Here is a 20514-nt window from a genome sequence, read left to right on the forward strand (position 1 = left end):
AAGATAAAAAAATTTTTATTTAGATCGACGTTTCGACCCACACGGGGCCTTTATCCCGTGTGGGTCGAAACGTCGATCTAAATAAAAAATTTTTTTATCTTCAGACAAAAGTCCCTTGCGTGCAACAGCCTTCTTTCTACAAATTTTATATACATATATTCTGTTGGCACCAGGGCATGATCCTTCTTTGAAGTGTGTGCAACAGTCTTACAAGCTGTATATATATATATATATATATATATATATATATATATATATATATATATATATATATATATATATATATATATATATATATATATATATATATAACCTATATGTACCCGCCCTATTCAAACTGACCTCAGCGTAAGTGTACTAATGACGTTTCGCTAGGCAGAATGGAACCTTGTTGGAATTCAGACTGGGAAGTTGCAGAATTACTGCAGTGACACATGGACCCGGTGGTTTCCTTTACTACACTGTGGTGTAGTTACAACTACTCAGCCAGAGTTAGTGTTGGGGGTTGACAGGGTAGAATGAGGCCCCTGACATAACCGAGTAGCTCCCAGCTAGGAAGTCTGAGGTAGAAACAACACTGTAATTAATTTGCTGTCTAATAACTGAGGGGCACTAATAGCAGAGCACAAAGTCACTGATGTAAGTCCCGCCTGTTCCTGTCCCATGAGCACATTGTGCTGCTGAGCGATGATGTTCCTTTTCCTCTGAATGGTTCTCTGCAGTGTGTGAATTTGCTGGTGCTTCTTAAGGTTGTTCTTTACGGCGAAAGTCTTGCCACATTCTGCACACGGGAACGACTTGCGCTCTCTTTCCTTTCCCTCTTCCTTTCTGTGAATTCTCTCGTGGACGTTAAGGTTGCACTTCCGAGAAAAGCATTTCCCGCACTCAGAGCAGGTGAAGGGTTTCTCCCCGGTGTGAATCCTCTCGTGGGACGTCAGGCTGTTTTTAGTAGAGAAGCCTTTCCCACATTCCGTACAGGTGAATGGTTTCTCCCCGGTGTGGATCATCTGATGTTGCGTGAGCGAGTTTTTGGTTAGAAAGGTTCCACCACATTCCGTGCAGTTGAAAAGGTTCTCCCCCGTGTGGACTTTATGGTGGTTGAGAAGCTTGCTCTTCTCAGAGTAACTCTTGCCACACTCCGTGCAGGTGAACGGTTTCTCTCCCGTGTGAATCTTGTGGTGTTTGCGGAGCTTGCTCTTCTCAGAGAAGCTTTTGCCGCATTCCGTGCAAGCGTAAGGCTTTTCTCCAGTGTGAATCTTGTAGTGAATATTAAGGTTGCCCCTTAGATAAAAGCCTTTGCCGCATTCTGTGCAAGTGAACGGTTTCTCTCCAGTGTGAATTTTTTGGTGTCTGTTGAGATCTTTCTTTAGAGAAAACGTTTTACCGCAGTCGGGGCATGTGAATGGTTTCACTCCTATGTGCCGCAACTGATGTGTTTTTAGGCTACATTTATTGTTGTAGTGTTTGCCACATTCAGTGCAGGTAAAGAGACTCCCCTGTATGGTCTCATTATTACACTGATCCAGTAAATTCTCAGTACCGGCAGCACAGAGGTGGGTGGGAGGATCCCTATTGCCAAAGAAACATTTCCCGCATTTTTCACAGATAAAAGCAGATGTGTCGGCGCTTGCTGAGCAGTCCTCGTATTCCTCAGAGTCAGTCTGTGTTTTGTGTTGTGTCCGCAACACTCCAGCCTCCTGTAATGACTCCTTAGCTGAATCCAATGAATCCAAATGAGAACTGGCTTCTACCAACAGTGATTTCTTGGGACTTATCAAACATTCCGAGGGGTCAGGATCCCAACGGCTACAACTCTCTGCAAGAAAAACAAAATATTTGCCATTCAGAAATTCAAATTCAGAAAATACAAATTCAATTCAATCAAGAATCAAAATTCTACAGAAATTCCTTAAAGGATAAGTTAACTTTAAAAATAAGTGAATGTAAAACTGATGAGGGGACTATTCTAATCACTTTTGTAATTTACATTATTTATTTATGTTTAATTCCAAGATATTAAGGGATACATGTACTGTTAATATGAATGAATTGTGTTACAACAGCGCCACCTGCTGGTCAGTTTCCCACCAGTCTGACCAGCAAGTAGTCAAGGAAGTTGTCAGGAGAAAGAAAGAGGCTGATGTTCTTCTGCTTAGGAAAGATGTGAGAAAGGTTTCTAATTGTTTTCCTAAGCAGAAGAACATCAGCCTCTTTCTTTCTCCTGACAACTTCCTTGACTACTTGCTGGTCAGAATGGTGGGAAACTGACCAGCAGGTGGCGCTGTTGTAACAAAATTCATTCATATTAACAGCACATGTATCCCTTAATATCTTGGAATTAAAAATAAATAAATAATGAAAATAGCACCTTCATCAATTTTACATTCACTTATTTTAAAGGTTTACGTATCCTTTTAGGAGTCAGCGCTCCAGCAAACACCATTCTATTACCCATAATAATAATAAATACACTGGTAAAATATCCCGCTCATTAAACCTTCATATCAGAAACCAAGAGCAAGAATAACAGATAATCAGTAGTCTGTATGAAGGGCATGTGGATTTAGGGAAACTAAAATTCTGATTACTATTCTATATAGAATCCATGGCTATTTACCACCTTCAGCAAGTGCCTCTTCTGAGCTTTCTACTGAGTTCAGATGATCTTCAGGATCTTCTTCCTTTATCTTTATCTGTAATACTTCCAGTTCTGCCTCTGAGGAAGCTGGGAGTAAGGAAGAGACAGGGGTGAGTAAAGCTGGGAGTAAGGAAGAGACAGGGGTGAGTAAAGCTGGGAGTAAGGAAGAGACAGGGGTGAGTAAAGCTGGGAGTAAGGAAGAGACAGGGGTGAGTAAAACTGGCAGTAAGGAAGAGACACGGGTTAGTAAAACTGCCAGTAAGGAAGAGACAGGGGTGAGTAAAACTGCCAGTAAGGAAGAGACACGGGTTACTAAAACTGCCAGTAAGGAAGAGACAGTGAAAACTTCACTCAACACAGATGTGCAACCAAACTCATCAACTCCGACCTGCTCAGTGTCACACACAGTAAATTCATGTATATTCACTGCAGTAGAGGAAGATGGTTCCAATCCTACACGACAAGTTACTCACCAGCCACATTCACTGACTCACATTCACACTTTACGGCAGTGACGTGATGCTTTATGACAGAGTCTTCCTCCTCACATTTAATTTCAGTGACTAAAGGGGGAAAAGCCAATTGTTATTAGTTTACATCATTCATACAAAGTTTATCCTCCAACTCTTAAAGGAACCAGTATAAAAATAAAAACTGGGTAAAGAGGCTGTGCAAAATAAAAAAATGTTTATTTTTTTATGTATTAAATTTTATTTGGTTTCAATATATACATTTACAACCATTTCTCAAAAGCCAGTGACAAAAGAATTTTACAGCCTTGTTTTGTAATGAAGTTGCAGAGAATTATATAAACAATGAAAATAAACAAAGAAAGAGAAAAAAAACACAATGAGCAAAAAGCAAAAACAGAGGTACCATGGATACGTCAACATTTTCCCTGGAGTTGGACCTACATGTAGGACATGGAACATCTCAGTGTAGATGAAAGGGGTTCCCTCCATTACAATAATAAATGTTTCTAATATAGTTAGTTAGGCAAAAATGTAATGTATAAAGGCTGGAGTGAGTGGGTGTGTAACATAATAGCCAGAACACTACTTTTCACTGATTGGTTACCAGGCAGTAACCAATCACAGACTTGAGGGGAGGCCACATGGGACATATCTGTTGGTTTTGAGTCTAAACTGAATGCTGAGGATCAATTACAAACTCACTGAACAGTTATGTCCCATGTGGCCCCCCTTATAGTCACTGACTAACTCAGAGTTAGAGAGCTGAAAAGCAGGAAGTAGTGTTCTGGCTATTATGTTACACATCCACTCACTCCAGCCTTTATACATTACATTTTTGCCTAACTAACTATATTAGATACATTTATTATTTTGCCCATACTCTCTATTTACCCAGTTTTTATTTTACACTGAACTGTTCTTTTAAAGGAGAACTAAAGCCTAACTAAAGAAGTACCGTAGGTAGAAATGTTGTACATGATGTTTTGTGCTTCTGTACCAGCCCAAGGCAACCACAGCCCTTTAGCAGTAAAGATCTGTGTCTCCAAAGATGCCCCAGTAGCTCCCCATCTTCTTTTCTGCTGATTCACTGATTCACATGCTCTGTGCTGCTGTCACTTACTGAGCTTAGGGAGCCACTCACAATATACAGTACACATAGAATAGAAATGTCACAATATAAGGCTGATTAGTAATTAATACACATAATTACTACATGGCAGCACAGAAACCAGTGCAATTAGCATCAGAATTGAATAATCAGCAAACCTGTAGCATCAGCTTATATTACAGCCAGGGAAGCTCATTTTCTGCTGGATAATTAGTGACGAGCCCTAAGCTTAGCTTCTCAACAGCCAATCAGAGCCCACTGAGCATGTGAGTGTCACAGACACTTTCCAAGATGGTGACCCCCTGTGACAAGTTTGAAGTCCTGGATCATTGCTGCTATTGACAAGCTCAAACTTTAGCCTCGTGCAATAAGTTCACTATAGAAAATAGGACATTTTTAGGGTTTAGTTCTCCTTTAACCCAGCAGTAGCCCCAGGATCGCCCCTGTGAGCAGTCAGCAAGGCAACTGTAGAAGATCCATGGGGGGCACTGGCTGTACAGACCTTGCCCCACGAGCCACAGAAATACCACATGGGGATCCCGAGCCAATAATCACAGGGACCCCCTGAACTCACTGTGCCCCTCACGTAACTTTCTCTCCGGTGTCCAATGAGGAGCAGCTTTTGGTATTTTACCTACAAACTCATTATATTGATTGGGTCCCTGCATGTCCCAGTACTTACCCACATCAGTAAGTGAGGCCGCTGAGCTTCCCATTGGGTTCTGATAATAATCAGAGTCTTCTTCTTCCTCCTTTATCTTTAATTGTAATATTTCTGTTTCCCTCTCTTGGAATCCTGCAGGAACGGGACAGAGAGAACAATTAACACTGCTGGAAAGGCTTGAGATCCGGAGCTTCCAGTCCCATCAGTCTTTACTTTCCCTTTAGTATCCAGATGTCTGTACAGTATGAGCTTTGCCCAATACAAATCTAACTCACCATCAGCAGGAGGCACATCCATTTCACTTGTTATAGAGACCTCATTATCCCCCCAGTCCGACTCCTCATTCTCCACTTTCACTTCTGCCCTTTGCTCAATCTCCTGGGGAAAAATAATAGAACGTTTTCTATGGGATTTATCTACTGCACTCGTCCAAACCATGGGGGCTGCGTTCTGCCCGGGGGGGCTCATAGAAGTAAAAAGGGGGTCGCAAGTAGCATTTTGTTCAAGTAAATAATCCTGATTAATGGCCATTTAGGGAGATATGTCTTCCTTCTCCTCTTACCTTTATAACACGAGATGCTCCTACAGGCTCATAAATGTCACATCCCTTAGTAGAGAAAAGAAAACGACATAGGTACTCACATTGTTTTATGCTGGTAAATAACCCTTGGCTACAAGGACTTTTGTAACCCACATTCACTTGCCGCTGGCTCTACCAGGAACAAAGGGGCAAACTCACAGCAAGGGCTCCCCAGTAAGTCTTGTTTCATTAACCCCCAGTCTCCCCTCTCTATCAGTCCCTGCAGCAGGATTAACCCCCAGTCTCCCCTCTCTATCAGTCCCTGCAGCAGGATTAACCCCCAGTCTCCCCTCTCTATCAGTCCCTGCAGCAGGATTAACCCCCAGTCTCCCCTCTCTATCAGTCCCTGCAGCAGGATTAACCCCCAGTCTCCCCTCTCTATCAGTCCCTGCAGCAGGATTAACCCCCAGTCTCCCCTCTCTATCAGTCCCTGCAGCAGGATTAACCCCCAGTCTCCCCTCTCTATCAGTCCCTGCAGCAGGATTAACCCCCAGTCTCCCCTCTCTATCAGTCCCTGCAGCAGGATTAACCCCAGTCTCACAGGGTCTCCCCTCTCTATCAGTCCCTGCAGCAGGATTAACCCCAGTCTCCCCTCTCTATCAGTCCCTGCAGCAGGATTAACCCCCAGTCTCCCCTCTCCTATCAGTCCTGCAGGCAGGATTAACCCCCAGTCTCCCCTCTCTATCAATCCATGCAGCGGGATTAACCCCCAGTCTCCCCTCTCTATCAGTCCCTGCCAGCAGGATTAACCCCCAGTCTCCCCTCTCTATCAGTCCCTGCAGCAGGATTAACCCCCAGTCTCTCCCTCTCTATAAATCCCTGCAGCAGGATTAACCCCCAGTCTCCCCTCTCTATCAGTCCCTGCAGCAGGATTAACCCCCAGTCTCCCTCTCTATCAGTCCCTGCAGCAGGATTAACCCCCAGTCTCCCCTCTCTATCAGTCCCTGCAGCAGGATTAACCCCCAGTCTCCCCTCTCTATCAGTCCCTGCAGCAGGATTAACCCCCAGTCTCCCCTCTCTATCAATCCCTGCAGCAGGATTAAGCCCCAGTCTCCCCTCTCTATCAGTCCCTGCAGCAGGATTAAGGCCCCAGTCTCCCCTCTCTATCAGTCCCTGCAGCAGGATTAACCCCAGTTCTCCCCTCTCTATCAGTCCCTGCAGCAGGATTAACCCCCAGTCTCCCCCTCTCTATCAGTCCCTGGCAGCAGGATTAACCCCCAGTCTCCCCTCTCTATAAATCCCTGCAGGCAGGATTAACCCCCAGTCTCCCCTCTCTATCAGTCCCTGCAGCGGGATTAACCCCAGTCTCCCCTCTCTATCAGTCCCTGCAGCAGGATTAACCCCCAGTCTCCCCTCTCTATCAGTCCCTGCAGCAGGATTAACCCCCAGTCTCCCCTCTCTATAAATCCCTGCAGCAGGATTAACCCCCAGTCTCCCCTCTCTATCAGTCCCTGCAGCAGGATTAACCCCCAGTCTCCCCTCTCTATCAGTCCCTGCAGCAGGATTAACCCCCAGTCTCCCCTCTCTATCAGTCCCTGCAGCAGGATTAAGCCCCAGTCCCACAGACAGTACAGGAGGAGGAGGAGGGAAAATGACTTACCCAGTAGATGAGGCAGGAGATGTGAGTACAGGGGATGGGAATGTCAGTGAGTTGCAGAGAGTTTCCAGCCCCTAACACTAACAGCTCTCACATGAATGTGTTGGAAGGGAAGAACAAGCTTCTCTGATCCCGCCCATGGGAGGCGGCTCTGTCCCATTCCTATGATGCACAGAGATCAGGTGTCACACAGGACCAATAGAAATGAGAGCAGAGTATCACTTCCTTATAGTCACAGTCAGAGTGACATCACCATCACATTGGTGGGCAGCTGTAAATGTTGCAGTTTGGTGCAGCTCCAATGGGTAAGAAAAACATAAACAAAACCATTCCCCAATCTCTCAGTATATAAACACACATGACTGAAATGAAGCACACAGAAATGCCTTCCAAATGGAACCCAAATAAAGTACTGAAATATATAATATAATGTATTTGTGTGTTTAATCATTCCAGCTTGATTCTTCATCTCCCCTTTTCACTACTAGTCAAACTGTAACAGCTGCTAGTTTGGGGAAAGTAATGGTAATGGGGGATTTTAATTACCCAGATATTGACTGGAGCAACATTACTTGTAGATCAGTTAACAGTTTCAACCAAGTGAACACTTGTAACACTAATTTGGTTACTTTCTCTTTAAATCACCACTTACCCTTGGCAATCCAGGGGCCCTGAGTCCCTTTTGCATTGAAAAGTACTGGGAACTGGGAATTACAGCGCAGTGCCTCCACCTAGTGAACACTGAGGAAGACACCTCAGGGGGTTACACTAGGAATAATAAAATACACAGTTTGCAATTTGAACCAATATAAACTTTATATAAACAAAAAGTAAACACTTGGGCAACTAATACACTCTGCACTCCTACACTGGGGACACGTGGGACACTCCCTAAACCACTATTAGGTGCTTAACTGTTGCTTCACACAGTCCTTGGTAGATATCACAGTCCTTGGTAGATATCACAGTCCCAATCCTCCTGAAGGGGTTAATAATCACAGTTCAAATGATTGTCCCTTCCCCAGAGCTCTTACTCCCCAGGTAGCGCTACCTTATTCCCCAAAAGTACCTCTCCCTTTTGAATGTTGGCAGCAGCTCTCTTGTAGCAGGTAAAGGGTTAACAGCTGTCTTCAGTATGGGGCCCCACGCTTGTATCCGTGCCAGTATCCTCCCTTGGGTGGCTCACTCACCGGGGTGCTCTCAGAGGAATTCACACTGGAGATCACACACAGCTCTGCAGCAGAATCAGTCTCACTAGTGGCACCTTTCTCCTTCTGAGTTTGCAGCAACTTGGCAGGGGACAGGCTGGGCTCAATCTCCCCAGATTCAGCAGCTTCTTCTCTGCACCTCACAGTCTTACAGCTACTCACGCTGGCTCTCTCAGCTCTCTTCCTGGGAGACCCTGTGCTTTTGGCTCCAAAGTCAGGAACACCCTTTCTCCCCAGGATGCACTGGGGTTCCCAGCCAATCGGGTCACTATCCAGCATGCAACTGGGCTGGATGATGTCACTGGAAGACAAACAGGGGAAGGATTCTTCCTGTCCCCTACACACTTCTGCCTGGTCAGCAGTTGAAAGTAATTGATATTGGTAACTAGTCAAATTGCTTCTGACAGTCCTATTTCCATTATTACTAAAGTTTGTCCTTAAAGAGGTGGTTCGCCTTTAAAGCAACTTTTATAATGTTATAGAACAACCAATTCTAAGCAACTTTTCTATTGGTTTTCATTATTTATTTTTTATAGGTTTATAGTTACTTGTCTTCTGATTCTTTGCAGCTTTTAAATGGGCGTCGCTGTCCCCTTCTAAAAAAAAAACCAAATACTCTGTAAGGCTACAAATATATTGTTTTTGCTACTATTTATTACTTGTCTTTCTATTCAGGCCTCTCCTATTCATATCCCAGTCTTTTATTCAAATCAGTGCATGGTTGCTAGGGGAATTCGGGCCCTAGTTACCAGATTGCTTAAAATGCAAATTGAGGAGCTGCTGAATAAAAAGCTAAATAACTCAAAAACCTTCAATAATAAAAATGTATCTCTAAGGTGAACAAACCCTTTAAAGGGGTTGTTCACCTTCAAATAACTAGTTGTTTTCTAATAGATCACCAGAAATAACGGCTTTTTCGAATTACTTTCTATTTTCTATGTGTCATCGTTTTTTCTAATTTTGAAGTGTAAAGTGTATTATTTCACATTCTAACGCAGCTCTGGAAGGGGGGGGTCGCCGACCCGATAAACTGTTCTACATTAATACATTTAGTTGATACATTTCTTATCTGTGTCCCTGCTGAGATAATTTTAGGCCAGTGTGAAACCAGATCCGTATATTATTCATAACTGGCTACAGGATTAGGGGGGACACGTGTCCTTAAAGACCAGGTCTTCCTGGGAAAACAATGAACGGAAGGGGTCGGCATTAACAAGCGCATTATCATCATTCACAGTGAAGAGAAATCATTTAGCTGCATGGGAAGCTTTCCTTGGTGGGACACGAGAGAATTCACATGGGGGAGAAACCATTCATTTGCTTCCAGTATGGGAGGTGCTTCTCTCAAAGGAGTGGCCTCTACAAACACCAGGTCATCTGCAACAAAGAGAAACCATTCGCCTGTACTAAATGCGGCAAACACATAAAGATCCAAAAAAGGGGGTAAAACAAATAGAATTCCCAAAGAGATTCTCCTGTGACAGTTCCCCTAGTCCATTTGTGTCATAACAGACACCATCACTGGGTCCCCGAACCCAAACGCACCCAGAAACAGAACCAGCGCAGACAAGCAACAGCTCCACTCAACTGGGCTTTATAGAGAGGATCTTAACTGGGCTTTATAGAGAGGATCTTAACTGGGCTTTATAGAGAGGATCTTAACTTGGCTTTATAGAGAGGATCTAAACTGGACTTTATAGAGAGAATGATCTCAACTGGGCTTTATAGAGAGAAGGATCTCAACTGGGCTTTATAGAGAGGATCTTAACTGGGCTTTATAGAGAGGATCTTAACTGGATTTTATAGAGAGGATCTAAACTGGATTTTTTAGAGAGGATCTAAACTGGGCTTTATAGAGAGGAGGATCTTAACTGGATTTTATAGAGAGGAGGATCTTAACTGGGCTTTATAGAGAGAAGAATCTCAACTGGGCTTTATAGAGAGGATCTTAACTGGGCTTTATAGAGAGGATCTAAACTGGGCTTTATAGAGAGGATCTTAACTGGGCTTTATAGAGAGGAGGATCTCAACTGGGCTTTATAGAGAGGGTCTTAACTGGGCTTTATAGAGAGGAGGATCTGAACTGGGCTTTATAGAGAGGATCTTAACTGGGCTTTATAGAGAGGAGGATCTAAACTGGACTTTATAGAGAGGAGGATCTTAACTGGGTTTTAAAGAGAGGATCTTAACTGGATTTTATAGAGAGGATCTAAACTGGATTTTTTAGAGAGGATCTAAACTGGGCTTTATAGAGAGGAGGATCTTAACTGGATTTTATAGAGAGGAGGATCTTAACTGGGCTTTATAGAGAGAAGAATCTCAACTGGGCTTTATAGAGAGGAATGAGGATCCTAACTGGGCTGTACCAGGAATCAGAAGAAAGTGCCAGTGACACTCCTCCAAATCAAGCGAATATTTATTAAAGCTAAGGGGGAGCAGGTGACATATTTAGGATTTCAATATAAAGAACTTTATTTCTAAAAGATCGCCAAGCCCAAAACCACCAAACACGATAGTCAAACTAACAGTAAACAAAACTTACTAGAATTGTACTTACTCCTCCCCCACTTGCAATTATTTATAGGCAGAGCTTAGCCTGCTTCTTCTCACAGATTGGATGAACTTCAATTCAGCCAATGTTAGAAGCGCTTTTGCCACCACCAATCATTACATTTGCTGCATTCCACAGCGCCATGTGACACAACAGGCCAATAGCAATATAGTATGTGAATACGTCATTTGCATGGGATGGGTATAAAAGCAGGAGCCCGGAGGGAGGAGGAAACACTTTACTAGTGAGAGAGAAACAGTACAATTATGCCTGAACCAGCTAAGACCGCTCCAGCCGCAAAGAAAGGCTCCAAGAAAGCGGTAACGAAGACTCAGAAGAAAGACGGGAAGAAGCGCAGGAAGACAAGGAAGGAGAGTTACGCCATTTACGTGTACAAGGTGCTAAAGCAGGTGCACCCCGATACCGGCATCTCGTCCAAGGCCATGAGCATCATGAACTCCTTTGTCAATGATGTGTTTGAGCGCATCGCAGGGGAAGCCTCCCGCCTGGCTCATTACAACAAGCGCTCCACCATCACCTCCCGGGAGATCCAGACCGCGGTCCGCCTGCTGCTGCCTGGGGAACTGGCCAAACATGCCGTGTCCGAGGGCACCAAGGCTGTCACCAAGTACACCAGCGCCAAGTAACTGCTACTACTGCCCGACCCCAACACAAAGGCTCTTCTAAGAGCCCCCCACCTTCTCCCCCAAAGATCTGTAACCGACCCTTTCCCTGAGTCTCTTGTAGGGAGTTATTTCCGCTTGTTCCACCCTGATCTCTCGGTGCAGCGCTGATAAACTGTCGCCACATTAATCGCCCATTAGTCTCGCGCTTTGTCTGCACTTGTGTCTCATCCCCCTGTACAAGCGCCGCTGCCGGTAACATTGTCCCACCAGTCTCCCTCCTACAGACACATTGTTGCTCCTCATCCCCCACAAACCGACACTTACACCTGCTGCAATGGCTTTTATTACTCGCCTCGCTGCAACAGGGATCAGTCCCGACTTCTCTCTCCTCCTGATCCCCGGGGATAATCAGAGACATCAGCTGAGATCACTGTGCGACTGAGAGAAGCAGCGGGGACAGAGGACTCTGGGGAAGTCACATCATTTCTCTATTTGTCTTCATTTTGCTTTTATACAATCACTCGTATTGTTCATTATATTAAATATAGAATCTCATAGAAATGTGGCGCCTCCGTGTAATAAACACCCTCACTTTCCCTCTTACTCTGTATTTCAAGCCAGCGGTTTTTTTGGCGGGCGATTTGAAACCATCAGCTGTTCTCCCCGAGCCAATCATTAGTAGAAAGTTATGGGCGGGGTTAAGTCAATTGATTTGTGTGGGCGGACCAGTGATTGTACGAAGCGAGAAATCTATTAAATTCCACCCACAGGCGCAGTTCCCTCTCAGGTCCTCTCATTAACACAAAGGCTCCTCTCAGGGCCGCCCACCCACTCGCTGACTTCTGTTTTTATTCTACTACTTTGTATTGCGCTACTGATGTTCTGATGAGTCTGTTGGAAGGAATGGACTGGGAAAATTCATTGTCAGGAGGGGAAATTCAGCTGCTGGGTCACCTAATTAAACCTTCTCTCTATTCTATTCGTCGGCTGAGTTACACAAGGAGCACTCACACTTGATTTGCCAATAAAATCACCGCGAAAAAACTGTTGTGTGTTGGCTTCGAATACAAAGTAAGGGGGAAACTGGGGATCCAATCAGCTCGTTTTATTTATTGCATAGTATGACGCGATAAGCCGAGACCCTGTCTATTCTACAGCTGGAGAGGACCTGAGAGGGAACTGCGCTTGTGGGTGGAATTTAATAGATTTCTCGCTTCGTACAATCACTGCTCCTCCCACACAAATCAATCGACTAATAAACCCCACCCATAACTTTCTACTAATGATTGGCTCAGGGAGAACAGCTGATGGTTTCAAATCGCCCGCCAAAAAACCCGCTGGCTTGAAATACAGAGTAAGAGGGAAAGTGAGGGTGTTTATTACACGGAGGCGCCACATTTCTATGAGATTCTATATTTAATATAATGAACAATACGAGTGATTGTATAAAAGCAAAATGAAGACAAGTAGAGAAATGATGTGACTTCCCCAGAGTCCTCTGTCCCCGCTGCTTCTCTCAGTCGCACAGTGATCTCAGCTGATGTCTCTGATTATCCCCGGGGATCAGGAGGAGAGAGAAGTCGGGACTGATCCCTGTTGCAGCGAGGCGAGTAATAAAAGCCATTGCAGTAGGTGTAAGTGTCGGTTTGTGGGGGACGAGGAGTAACAATGTGTCTGTAGGAGGGAGACTGGTGGGACAATGTTACCGGCAGCGGCGCTTGTACAGGGGGATGAGACACAAGTGCAGACAAAGCGCGAGACTAATGGGCGATTAATGTGGCGACGGTTTATCAGCGCTGCACCGAGAGATCAGGGTGGAACAAGCGGTAATGACTCCCTACAGGAGACTCAGGGAAAGCGTCGGTTACAGATCTTTGGGGGAGAAGGTGGGGGGCTCTTAGAAGAGCCTTTGTGTTGGGGTCGGAGTGGGGCAGTAGCAGCAGTTACTTGGCGCTGGTGTACTTGGTGACAGCCTTGGTGCCCTCGGACACGGCGTGCTTGGCCAACTCCCCAGGCAGCAGCAGGCGGACCGCGGTCTGGATCTCCCTGGAGGTGATGGTGGAGCGCTTGTTGTAATGAGCCAGGCGGGAGGCTTCCCCTGCGATGCGCTCAAACACATCGTTAACAAAGGAGTTCATGATGCTCATGGCCTTGGACGAGATGCCGGTATCGGGGTGCACCTGCTTCAGCACCTTGTACACGTAAATGGCGTAACTCTCCTTCCTTGTCTTCCTGCGCTTCTTCCCGTCTTTCTTCTGAGTCTTCGTTACCGCTTTCTTGGAGCCTTTCTTCGCGGCTGGAGCGGACTTAGCTGGTTCAGGCATAATTGTACTGTTTCTCTCTCACACTAGTAAGTGTTTCCTCCTCCCTCCGGGCTCCTGCTTTTATAACCCTCCCATGCAAATAAGGCAGTCTGATCTCTTATACTCCTACTGGTCAGTTCTGTCACGTGGTATAAATTCCTCCCATTGACAGATTCTGGCAGCGAGGGATTGGTATTTCTGAATGTGTTTATGTGATTGGCTACAAGTAAATTCATCCTATTACAAATAAAGGAATGCAGTTGGTGCAACGTGCTGAATGATTGGTGTATCGTAAGACTACGTTGTGATTGGCTTGCATTAGAATTTACCCAATTAGAGAAGAGAGGTGTGTCCTGTGCGGCCTACAAATACCAGTGCGTGTAACTACGGAAGTCACATTCTGTAATAGTTTCTTCGTGTTGTGTTTGAAATCTTATCAGTGATCATGTCTGGAAGAGGCAAACAAGGCGGCAAGACTCGTGCTAAGGCAAAGAGCCGCTCATCTCGGGCCGGGCTGCAGTTCCCAGTCGGCCGTGTTCACCGGCTCTTGAGGAAGGGCAATTATGCCGAGCGGGTGGGAGCTGGAGCTCCGGTCTATCTGGCCGCAGTGCTCGAGTATCTGACCGCTGAGATCCTGGAGTTGGCCGGCAACGCTGCCCGGGATAACAAGAAGACCCGCATCATCCCCAGGCACCTGCAGCTCGCTGTGCGCAACGATGAGGAGCTCAACAAACTGCTCGGAGGAGTCACTATCGCTCAGGGCGGGGTCCTGCCCAACATCCAGTCCGTGCTGCTGCCCAAGAAAACCGAGAGCTCCAAGTCGGCCAAGAGCAAGTGAAGCTGCTGATCTCAGACACCCCCAAAGGCTCTTTTCAGAGCCCCCCACATTATCTAAAGAGAGTTGTGCAGTTCTGCTGCTGAAGTGCTGGGAAGGTTGTATTCTAAATTACACTGTAGTTTGTTTCCGATAGTGACGAGGCTGAGGCAGTTTATAGAATAACCCAGAGCAGAATAGAACAGCGTGTAGTTTTATTTGGGGACCAGCGAATCACGCGCATCAGTCTCTCCAGGCGGAGTCTGGCTCAGCTACCAGCGCGGATTAGAAGTGAAAGAACGGGTTTGGTCAGAGGAAGAAGCGGTTACCAGTCACCCCCGGTGAAAACACGTTATGACTAATTAAAAACACAAGTGATCAAGCTCATTTGACTGGGGATTTAGTGGCTCTGAAAAGAACCTTTGTGTTGTCGTATGAGAAGTGGTAGCTGTATCTAAGCCCTCTCGCCTCGGATCCTGCGGGCCAGCTGGATGTCCTTGGGCATGATGGTGACCCTCTTGGCGTGGATGGCGCACAGGTTGGTATCCTCAAACAAACCGACCAGATAAGCCTCGCTGGCTTCCTGCAGAGCCATGACGGCTGAACTCTGGAAGCGCAGGTCGGTCTTGAAGTCCTGAGCGATCTCCCGGACCAGGCGCTGGAAAGGCAGTTTGCGGATGAGCAGCTCGGTGGATTTCTGATAGCGGCGGATCTCGCGGAGAGCGACTGTGCCGGGCCGGTACCGGTGAGGTTTCTTGACTCCGCCGGTAGCAGGAGCGCTCTTCCTGGCTGCCTTGGTGGCCAGCTGCTTGCGGGGAGCTTTTCCTCCGGTGGATTTGCGGGCGGTCTGCTTGGTACGAGCCATTGCGATCAACTAAAGCAAAAAGCTTCACTGGTGTCGCTCGTCTCCTGTACTCGATATTTATTGGCGCTGCCTCCCTGTGATTGGTCAGCTATAAACACGCCTCTTCCTACCCTGCAAATCTGCTTCACTCTCAAAATGTTACAGGGCGATTCATTTTTGTTAGAGAGACGGACCTTCCTGGGTTGGATTTGTGGGGACATTAATTGCTGAGCCCAATGCGCTTTCCCAACACAATCCCGGGCTGCGGAGCCGAAATAGAACAGATAAGATTGGGATTGTGAGTCACATGTTTAGGAGACAAACGCGACGTCTCATATCCCCAGATGGATTCGGATTCAGGCGAATGGCGCCCGGATCTTCTCATTGTACAACAGCGACACCTGCTGGGGACTTGCGGTTCCACAGGATCATTCGGCGGATTTATTGTGCAGCAGAGAAATAAGGGGCGGGGGATCCCAGACACGTGACACAGGGAGGAGACTTTGCTCTGGGCCTTTGGCTGCAGTGTCGTTTGCTCTGAGTTGTAGGAGCCACTCGGGACACAAGAAGTCACAGCTGAAAACTGCGAAGTCTCCACTTCACACTCCTCCTCCGGGAGTCACGTGTGGGTCCCGTGGCCAATTGGAACGTGAGAAGAAATAATTCCACTTCCATCTCTCACTGTTGGTTAAACTCACATCTTCTCCGCTTCTGATTGGCTGCGGGTGGATCCCACTGAGTAACAAAAACAGAGCAAACACCCAGAACTAGGAACAAGTAATTCATATTTATTAGATGGAAATATTAATAGTAAACTTCTTTATATGGAAATCCAAAATATGCAAATTAGCACTCAACCCCCATGTCACCTGTCCCTCCCCCCCCTCAGCTCATAACAACGTTTATAAATATTGTAAATATTCAATTCTTCCAACAGACTCAGAACATCAGGAGCGCAATACAAAGTACCGGTAGTAGAAACAGAAGTCAGCGAGTGGATGGGCCGCCCTGAGAGAATCAGCTGTAGGATCAGGGGCGTAATTAGACCCCTAAGGGCCCTGGTACGTAAATTTACAACTGGGCCCCCCCTACTCCTCGAGTCCTCCCCCACGTGTATTGGGCTGGAACCAGGTCTGGACTGGGAGCCAAAATAGGCCCAGGCATTACAAGTACAGAGAGGCCCAAACAGCTCCCGACCAGCCCACTAAATAGTGACTTTCTATGGCATCTTATGGCAGCCCCTCTGGCATTTGCCAGAACCCACAGATTGCCAGTCCGGGCCTGGCTGGAACACAGGATTACTGACCTAATGTCATAGGAGCAGTTAAACTGTTCCAGTAAAGAGAACATTATGATCAATATGGCTCAGCGTACCTCCCAACTGTCCCTTTTTTGGAGGGACAGTCCCTCTTTTGACTGCTCAACCCGCAGTCCCTCATTTGTACTGGAAAGTCCCTCTTTTCTCTGCACTGAACAGCCAGAAAAAGAAACAAAGTTTCTCACTTAATTGGCTTTTAGCAGAGAGCCCAGAACAGCTAACAGGTGCAAATAAGATACTTTGTAACAATTTTGAGACACAAAAACACAGTTTAGATAAGGAGAAATATTTTCAAACTTTAATAACCTGCCAAATTTTGTAAAACAAACATGGTAATTAGGGGGTGTGGCCACAGAATGGGGTGTGGTCAAAAAAATTGCTGCACTACGTGCAGAAATTTTTTTTTGTCCCTCTTTTTACTTCCAAAATGTTGGGAGGTGTGTGGCTGCTCATGACATACATATCTACCAATTCAGAATAATAGTTCATGTATGTTCTCAATCATTTAAGTCCACAGCAACATTACTCCTATGAAACCAGTGCAGCTTTGTACAGTAAATAACATACCTCCCAACATTTTGGAAGTAAAAAGAGGGACAAAAATTTTTTTTCCACACGTAGCGCAGCAATTTTTAGACCACACCCCTTTCTGTGGCCACACCCCCTAATTACCATGTTTGTTTTAACAAAAATTGGCAGGTTATGAAAGTTTGAAAATATTTCTCCTTATCTAAACTGTGTTTTTGTGTCTCAAAATTGTTACAAAGTATCTTATTTGCACCTGTTGGCTGTTCTGGGCTCTCTGCTAAAAGGCAATTAAGTGAGAAACTTTGTATCTTTTTCTGGCTGTTCAGTGCAGAGAAAAGAGGGACTTTCCAGTACAAATGAGGGACTGCGGGTTGAGCTGTCAAAAGAGGGACTGTCCCTCCGAAAAAGGGACAGTTGGGAGGTATGAAATAGTGGCACACGAGGAGGACACAATGATAATATATCTCTGCCTATAATATGTATGATCCATGTTCCTGTTCTGGCTGCACCGCACACACACGCGTGCAATCTGAGAAAGACAACTAGTGTTTTAGTACAGGTATGGGATCCGGAAACCTGTTATCCAGAAAGCTCTCAATTACAGAAAAGTTGTCTCCTATAGGATCCATTATAATCAAATAATCCAACTTTTTAAAAATTATTTTCCTTTGCCTCTGTAATAATTAAACAGTCACTTGTACTTGATCCCAACTAAGATATAATTAATCCTTATTGGAAGCAAAACCAGCCTATTGGCTTTATTTCATGTTTATATGATTTTCTAGTAGACTTAAGGTATGAAGATCCAAATTACAGAAAGATCTGTTATCTGGAAACCCCCAAGGTCCTGAGCATTCTGGATAACAGGTCCCATAACTGTACTCAAAGGATCTAAGCATGAGAGTCTGAAATACATTTTTAATGCATTAATGGCAAGGGTTAATCAGTGCAGCATTAAGGGGGTCATTCACCTTTACATTAATTTTAATATGGTGCCGAGAGGGATATTCTGAGAAACTTTGCAATTTTTTTTTATTATTTAGCTTTTTATTCAGCAGCTCTCCAGTTTGCAGATTGAGCAGTCTGTTTGCTAGGGTCCACATTACCCTAGCAACTATAAATTGATTTACAAATTGAAAGTGCTGCTGTTAAAGCTCCCTAATTGGCCTATTTGCACGCTGAAGGACCTCCTTAGGTGGCTGTGGAATAGCCTGGGGATTCAGGAGCCGTATTTTCCTGACGGGGCACCCCCAATAGTTACACCACTGTGAACACCACATCCATGACGGTAACGGTCTTCCTCTTGGCGTGCTCCATGTAGGTGATGGCGTCCCGGTTGACATTCTCCAGTAAAACCTTGAGGCTCCCCACGAGTCTCCTCATAGATAAAGCCAGAAATGCGCTTGACTCCCCCTCTCTGTGCCAGGCGGTGGATGGCGGGTTTGGTGATGTCCTGGATGTTGTCCCGGAGCACCTTTCTGTGCCACTTGGTGCCTCCTTTCCCTAAACCCTTCCCTCCTTTACCACATCCTCCCACAAAAGTCGATTGGCTAAACCCCGCCCATAACTTTCTACCAATGATTGGCTCGGGGAGAAGAATTGATGGTTTACAGCAGTAGTAGTGGGGGGTAGAACCAAGCGGTTGCTCTGAGCAGTGTCAGACTGGGATGCCAGAGGCCACCAGAAAACCTTAGGCTGAGGACCCACTTTCCAAACTATTATTCCTCCTCTCTTCACTCAACATCTTTATTCTCCAAGTCTTTTATCTCTAAATACTAAACTCTGTTCTCGCTGCACCGCACAGAAGGGCCTATTAACAGGTCAAGAGGAAGAAGATGAGGGAGGTGGATTCCACCTGACTGAGTGACCATCATTACTGAAACAGATTATTAAATAGAGGCTTGAAAAAAAAAATTCCCTTAAATGTGCGCCCCTTAACGATGGCGCCCTAGGCAGCCGCCTACCTCTAGTTCCGGCACTTAACCCTGCAGTGAGAACCAACCATTTGGTTTTTTGGTGTCCTATTAATATGCACATGGTCTTGCCGTAACATGGGTGTGGTTTAAAGTGGGTGTGGTCTAAAAACAGGGAGTGGCTAACACTGGCTTCCGTTATCGTCCCTCCACCATGTAGGCCCTCTGTACCATAGAAGTTGGACAGCACTGGGTTAAATGACTATGAATGTGGATTTCAATGTATATATATATATATATATATGTTTATGTATGTATATATATATATATATATATATATGCTCAGGCAGGGGTGTCCCACATAAAGACAAATACAAGAGGTTCTCTGCACTCAACCCATTATCAGTATATTTAAGACACTTTTGTGCCCTAAACTCTATTACTCTATTAAACTCACCAGACATCATGTCTCTCTACATGCAGGATTTGTGCAAAAGGCAGTTATTTTGTTACATTTTGTTTGTACTGGAATCAGTTATTTGAGTGAGCTCTAATACATCTGCTAGGAAAGGAGCCCCCCTATAAGATATATTGGATGTAACTGTCAATGAATATCTGACACCCAACTGCTGCATGAAGAGAGAATGAAGAGAAACAGATGCTGAGAGAGGAATAGTGAAGATAAACTTGATTATTTCAGAAACAATGCAGAATATTTAATTGATTGTATTTACAAAGTTTCATATTTCAGTATGAGGGAGTTTATATTAAATGTTCATGTTGGCATAAGTTCCCCTTTAATGAGATGAAAATATCTGCTAATGAAAATATTGTCTCCTTAGCTTCTTATTAAACATTTATATAAAGGGGAAGTTCACCTTCAAATGAACTTTTAGTATGTTGTTAATTGAGCCTGCAACAAGGTTTCATGGATTACAGAGATTCCCTGTAATTAGTGTAATTAGGGCTGCTCTCTTTCCTATTACCAGGAGGGGAGGGAGATCTTAAACCTAAATGAGAGCTAAACGTGTGTAACTATGAACAAGGAGTCAGTTTAACGGCAAACAATCTCGTTTTCTCTACACTGTAACCATGGCTACATCAAACTCATTTGGATCAGTGTAAGTCAAATGGCTTCTAATTGAGGAGAGCAGGCGTCTCACAGAACACAGGGCAGAAATAACGGATTCGTTGTGTGTTGGGGTTAAAGGGATCCTGTCATCGGAAAACATGTTTTTTTCAAAATGAACCAGTTAATAGTGCTGATCCAGCAGAATTCTGCACTGAAATCCATTTCTCAAAAGAGAAAGATTTTTTTATATTCAATTTTGAAATCTGACATGGGGCTA

At 45.1% G+C, this 20514-nt stretch overlaps 6 protein-coding genes across 11 annotated transcripts in view; 3 read left to right on the top strand and 3 right to left on the bottom strand.

Annotated features, from left to right (window-relative positions):
• The window catches only part of LOC108695504 (oocyte zinc finger protein XlCOF6-like), a 72040-nt gene that overhangs the window by 15418 nt on the left and 36108 nt on the right, over positions 1 to 20514 (top strand). The gene's annotated exons all lie outside the window — the stretch shown is intronic.
• Positions 284 to 7348, bottom strand: LOC108695529 (gastrula zinc finger protein XlCGF57.1-like). 6 transcript variants are annotated; one of them, XM_041568169.1, is made up of 8 exons: positions 7064 to 7342; positions 5446 to 5490; positions 5159 to 5261; positions 4902 to 5015; positions 3112 to 3201; positions 2621 to 2725; positions 1743 to 1816; positions 284 to 1712 (listed from the first exon to the last, which is right to left on the bottom strand). In XM_041568169.1, the coding sequence occupies exons 3-8, from the start codon at positions 5178 to 5180 to the stop codon at positions 552 to 554; spliced, it is 1566 nt and encodes a 521-aa protein (XP_041424103.1). In that variant the 5' UTR covers positions 5181 to 5261; positions 5446 to 5490; positions 7064 to 7342; the 3' UTR covers positions 284 to 551. The 6 variants fall into 6 exon arrangements, with proteins under 6 accessions (XP_041424103.1, XP_041424102.1, XP_041424100.1 ...); XM_041568168.1 differs by having other exon boundaries at positions 2618 to 2725; XM_041568166.1 differs by having other exon boundaries at positions 284 to 1816; positions 2618 to 2725; positions 3133 to 3201; positions 7064 to 7348.
• On the top strand, positions 10567 to 12599 carry LOC108695579 (histone H2B 1.1-like). The gene has a single exon (XM_018224171.2). It carries the CDS (start codon positions 11086 to 11088, stop codon positions 11464 to 11466), a length of 381 nt encoding a protein of 126 aa, XP_018079660.1. The 5' UTR covers positions 10567 to 11085; the 3' UTR covers positions 11467 to 12599.
• LOC108695577 (histone H2B 1.1-like) lies at positions 13336 to 13896 on the bottom strand. The gene has a single exon (XM_018224170.2). It carries the CDS (start codon positions 13767 to 13769, stop codon positions 13389 to 13391), a length of 381 nt encoding a protein of 126 aa, XP_018079659.1. The 5' UTR covers positions 13770 to 13896; the 3' UTR covers positions 13336 to 13388.
• On the top strand, positions 14134 to 14630 carry LOC108695576 (histone H2A type 1-like). Its single transcript, XM_018224169.2, has one exon. The coding sequence runs from the start codon at positions 14194 to 14196 to the stop codon at positions 14584 to 14586; it is 393 nt and encodes a 130-aa protein (XP_018079658.1). The 5' UTR covers positions 14134 to 14193; the 3' UTR covers positions 14587 to 14630.
• On the bottom strand, positions 14966 to 15874 carry LOC108695575 (histone H3). The gene has a single exon (XM_018224168.2). It carries the CDS (start codon positions 15425 to 15427, stop codon positions 15017 to 15019), a length of 411 nt encoding a protein of 136 aa, XP_018079657.1. The 5' UTR covers positions 15428 to 15874; the 3' UTR covers positions 14966 to 15016.

The sequence above is a fragment of the Xenopus laevis genome, chromosome 6S, assembly GCF_017654675.1.
Source record: "Xenopus laevis strain J_2021 chromosome 6S, Xenopus_laevis_v10.1, whole genome shotgun sequence".
In the NCBI taxonomy this organism is placed as follows: Eukaryota; Metazoa; Chordata; class Amphibia; order Anura; family Pipidae; genus Xenopus; species Xenopus laevis.

Coding starts and splice junctions, on each gene's coding strand:
- LOC108695576 (XM_018224169.2), top strand. CDS start 14,194: ATGTCTGGAAGAGGCAAACAAGGCGGCAAGACTCGTGCTAAGGCAAAG.
- LOC108695577 (XM_018224170.2), bottom strand. CDS start 13,769: ATGCCTGAACCAGCTAAGTCCGCTCCAGCCGCGAAGAAAGGCTCCAAG.
- LOC108695529 (XM_041568163.1), bottom strand. CDS start 5,180: ATGGATGTGCCTCCTGCTGATG. Junction 5,016..5,158: donor GGATGTGCCTCCTGCTGATG/GTGAGTTAGATT, acceptor CCGTTCCTGCAG/GATTCCAAGAGAGGGAAACA. Junction 3,202..4,901: donor GGCCTCACTTACTGATGTGG/GTAAGTACTGGG, acceptor TTCCCCCTTTAG/TCACTGAAATTAAATGTGAG.
- LOC108695575 (XM_018224168.2), bottom strand. CDS start 15,427: ATGGCTCGTACCAAGCAGACCGCCCGCAAATCCACCGGAGGAAAAGCT.
- LOC108695579 (XM_018224171.2), top strand. CDS start 11,086: ATGCCTGAACCAGCTAAGACCGCTCCAGCCGCAAAGAAAGGCTCCAAG.